The 3,258-nt window shown below is 58.5% G+C and overlaps 1 protein-coding gene across 1 annotated transcript; it reads left to right on the top strand.

Moving 5' to 3' along the window:
* The first annotated feature begins 710 nt into the window (after positions 1-710).
* On the top strand, positions 711-3,051 carry ARID5A (AT-rich interaction domain 5A). Its single transcript, XM_031045888.2, has 5 exons — positions 711-870; positions 951-1,003; positions 1,081-1,178; positions 1,266-1,413; positions 1,581-3,051. Exons 1-5 carry the CDS (start codon positions 747-749, stop codon positions 2,775-2,777), a joined length of 1,620 nt encoding a protein of 539 aa, XP_030901748.2. The 5' UTR covers positions 711-746; the 3' UTR covers positions 2,778-3,051.
* Positions 3,052-3,258: the final 207 nt, after the last annotated feature.

Here is a 3,258-nt window from a genome sequence, read left to right as displayed (position 1 = left end):
AGAACCCCTCCTAAAACCCCCGCTGCCCCATGGAGGACACCCCAGCGCAGCCCCGAGCCCCCCAAGAGCCGACCCCCCCTGGAACGGTGAGTTGGATAAGGATGCTGACTCCCCCCCTATATAAGCATCTCGAAGCAATGATGAGGAAGAGGAGGGTGAGTTTCGCAGCGTTGAATGGGGGGGGGAAACAGCCGAAAAAGGGTGGTTTTGGGGTGAAAAATGTGCTTGATTCTGATAGATAATGGGGTTAATGATAGAAATGGGTATTTTCCCCCCTTCCAACGTTGTTTTCCCCTCTTTCAACCTAAACTAAAAGCCTTAAAATAGCGAAAATTCCACGTCTGCCTAAAAAAAGACGAATTTCAGGGCAAAAAACCCACACAATAAAAGGACTTTGGGACTCGAGCAGCTGCTTTGCCCAAAAATAGCAACAAGTTTTCTAACTCCGGAAAATGTCGAACAAACAAACGAGGAACGTTTTCCATAGAGAAAGGAGGAGGGATAAGGGGGGGTTAGGGGGGGGAATTCCTGCCCGTCTGTCTTCCTGGAAGCTGTTCCTCGTGTTCTCGCCCCATTCCAGTGCTTTGACCAACTTGGCCCTCATCCCGGGGCTGCTGTTAACGAACATGAGATGCCTTAAGAAGCAGCCCAATGGGTGCTTTGGTGCTGCCTCAGTTTCCCCTTCTCATCACCATGTCCTACAGGAGGCTCTGGTTGCTGGGGATGGCTGCGAGCAGGAGAAGGCAATGGAAGAAGCCACAAGCAGCAAGGAGAAGGAAGAGGAGGAAGCCTTCCTCATCAGCCTCTATAAGTTCATGAAGGACCGACACACACCCATAGAGAGGATCCCTCACCTCGGCTTCAAGCAGAGTACGTCCCCCCGGGGCTGGAGATGCTGCCGGTGCCTGCCCCATGTCCCCCTGATCCCAGCATCTCCTCTTTATTCCCAGTTAACCTCTGGAAGATCTACAAAGCAGTGGAGAAGCTGGGAGCCTATGAGCTGGTGAGTGATGTGTGTCCCCCCCAGTACTGGGATGTCTTTGGGGGGGGGTGACACTCACCCATCCCCTTCCATTGCAGGTAACGGGGCGCCGGCTATGGAAGAACGTCTACGATGAGCTCGGGGGCAGCCCTGGCAGCACCAGTGCTGCCACCTGCACCCGGCGCCACTATGAGAGGTAGGGACAGGAGGGTCCTGCTCCGTGCCTCAGTTTCCCCTCCCGGTGCTGGTTCTCATTGCTGCCCCCCCCTCCCCATCACCACAGGCTGGTTCTCCCATACGTGCGGCATCTCAAGGGGGAGGATGACAAACCTCTGCCCCCCAGCAAGCCCCGCAAGCAGTACAAGGTCTCCAAGGGCACCGAGACGGGGGAGAAGGGCAAGAGGAGCAAGAAGGAGAAGGGCAGGGAGCAGGTATGGTGCCCCCTCCTAGCCTGGAAGCAGCCCTGGCTCCCTCATATCCTATTGGGGTGCCTGGAAAACAGCAAGGAGGGATCAGGCTGGTTGGGGAAGGAGGAGAGCAGAGGGTGTGAAGGGATCAGGGATCCCAACAACCACATCCCAATCCCCTTTCCCTGCAGATGCCTCCGGACAAGGCAAAGCCAGAGGCAGCAGCCGGCCTGGAGGATGCAGAGCGGGGCCGGGGGGCAGAGGGATGCTCCAGCCCACTGGTCCTGAGCCCCCCGGGGGAGGGACCTGACCCCTGCAGGACCCACAGCGAACCCTACAAGCGCCTTTTCTCCAGCTTGCCATCCAAAGGCAACCACCCCATCATGTCCCCGCTGGCCAAGAAGAAGCTGCTGGCCCAGGTGAGCAAGGCAGAGTCCTTGCACTGCCCCAAACGCCCCACTGGTGACACTGGCCCCAGCCCCAAGCCGCTGGCCACCAGCTCCCACCTGGATGAGCAGAGGAGCCCGGAGCCGGCAGGAGCTCAGGATGCAGCTCCCGGCATCAGGAGCGAGGTGGGATCCATCACCAGCACATCCCACACTGGCAGAGCCAGGGCCGAGGATGGAGGACCGGTACCCACTGTGTTCACCGGCTGCTTCCATGCGTACCGCAGTGAGGTGCTGCCCCCCGGCCGCTGCCCCCCACTCTGGGGGTGCTTTTCCAGCTTGAAGGACTTCCTGGAGCCACCTTCCTCCTTCCCACCTCGAGCCAAGGAGCAGGAGCAGCCCCAGGACCTGCGGAGCAAAGCAGGGCAGCTGTGGAGTGGTGACAGGCAGCAAGTGGCCACGGTCAAGGGGTGCTGGGTACCCCCCAGTGCCAGCATCACCCCCATGAGGGGCAAGCACGGCCGAGAGGAGGAGGAGGAGGAGGAAGAGGAGGAGGAGGCAGCCTTCGGCCGCAGTGTGAAGTTAAGGGCTGTGTCCCCCTTCATCAGGGAGGCTGACAGCAGGGACATGGGGCGCCAGCAAGGGCTGGCCAAGCCCAAGGCTGTGGTGGCCACCCCTGGCTACGCCACACGGCTGCCGCAAGCCCCGGACGCTTACAAGGGAGCGATGCTGCATTTCCCAGCCAGCTTTGGGAGCCCTCTGGAGCACCTCAAAACCCAGGGGGTGCCGGTGGCACCAGCCCTATCCATGAATCCCTTCATCATTCCTGCTTTTCCCAGCCCGCTGGTGGCCACCTCCAACCTGTGCACCGGCCCTGGGCACTACACGGTGTCCTATGGGAGCTCACCACGGCACCGGCACTACCCGGCAGCGACGTGGCAAAGCCAACCCCCTTACACCCCCCGGCACGTACCGGCCTTCCATCGCCACACCAAGCTGTAGTGGTGCTATCCCACATTGCCACACCAAGCTGTAGTGGTGCTATCCCGTGCTGGATCAGCCTCATTCCCAGTGCAAGAGGGATACTGGGATGCTGTGACTGCTTCCGAGCAAAGGGACTGAGAGGAGACAATCTGGATCGTGTCATTTTTACTCTCGATCTTAGAGCTGTTTGTATCCACTTTGTAATGCTGGTGACTTAACTACCAATATCACAAGGTTATATATATTATATATATAGAAAGAGATACATACACATAAAAAATAGGGAGCAAAATAGTTGTGGAGGTTTCTATTTTGCTAGAGATAGAATCCTGGAATGGTTTGGGTTGGAAGGGACCTTAAAGCTCATCCAGCTCCAACCCCTGCCATGGACAGGGACCCCTTCCACTGGAGCAGCTGCTCCAAGCCCCTGTGTCCAACCTGGCCTTGAGCACTGCCAGGGATGGGGCAGTCACAGCTGCTCTGGGCACCCTGTGCCAGC

The sequence above is a fragment of the Melopsittacus undulatus genome, chromosome 18 (assembly GCF_012275295.1).
Source record: "Melopsittacus undulatus isolate bMelUnd1 chromosome 18, bMelUnd1.mat.Z, whole genome shotgun sequence".
In the NCBI taxonomy this organism is placed as follows: Eukaryota; Metazoa; Chordata; class Aves; order Psittaciformes; family Psittaculidae; genus Melopsittacus; species Melopsittacus undulatus.
Note: the sequence above shows the minus strand (reverse complement) of the source record. Positions and strands in the feature narration are given on the sequence as shown.

What these genes read in the sequence shown, in the direction of transcription:
- ARID5A (XM_031045888.2), top strand. Translation starts at nt 747, where the DNA reads ATGGAAGAAGCCACAAGCAGCAAGGAGAAGGAAGAGGAGGAAGCCTTC. An exon ending in TCACCTCGGCTTCAAGCAGA is followed by an intron (nt 871 to 950) that starts GTACGTCCCCCC and finishes CTTTATTCCCAG; the next exon opens with TTAACCTCTGGAAGATCTAC. An exon ending in AGCTGGGAGCCTATGAGCTG is followed by an intron (nt 1,004 to 1,080) that starts GTGAGTGATGTG and finishes CTTCCATTGCAG; the next exon opens with GTAACGGGGCGCCGGCTATG.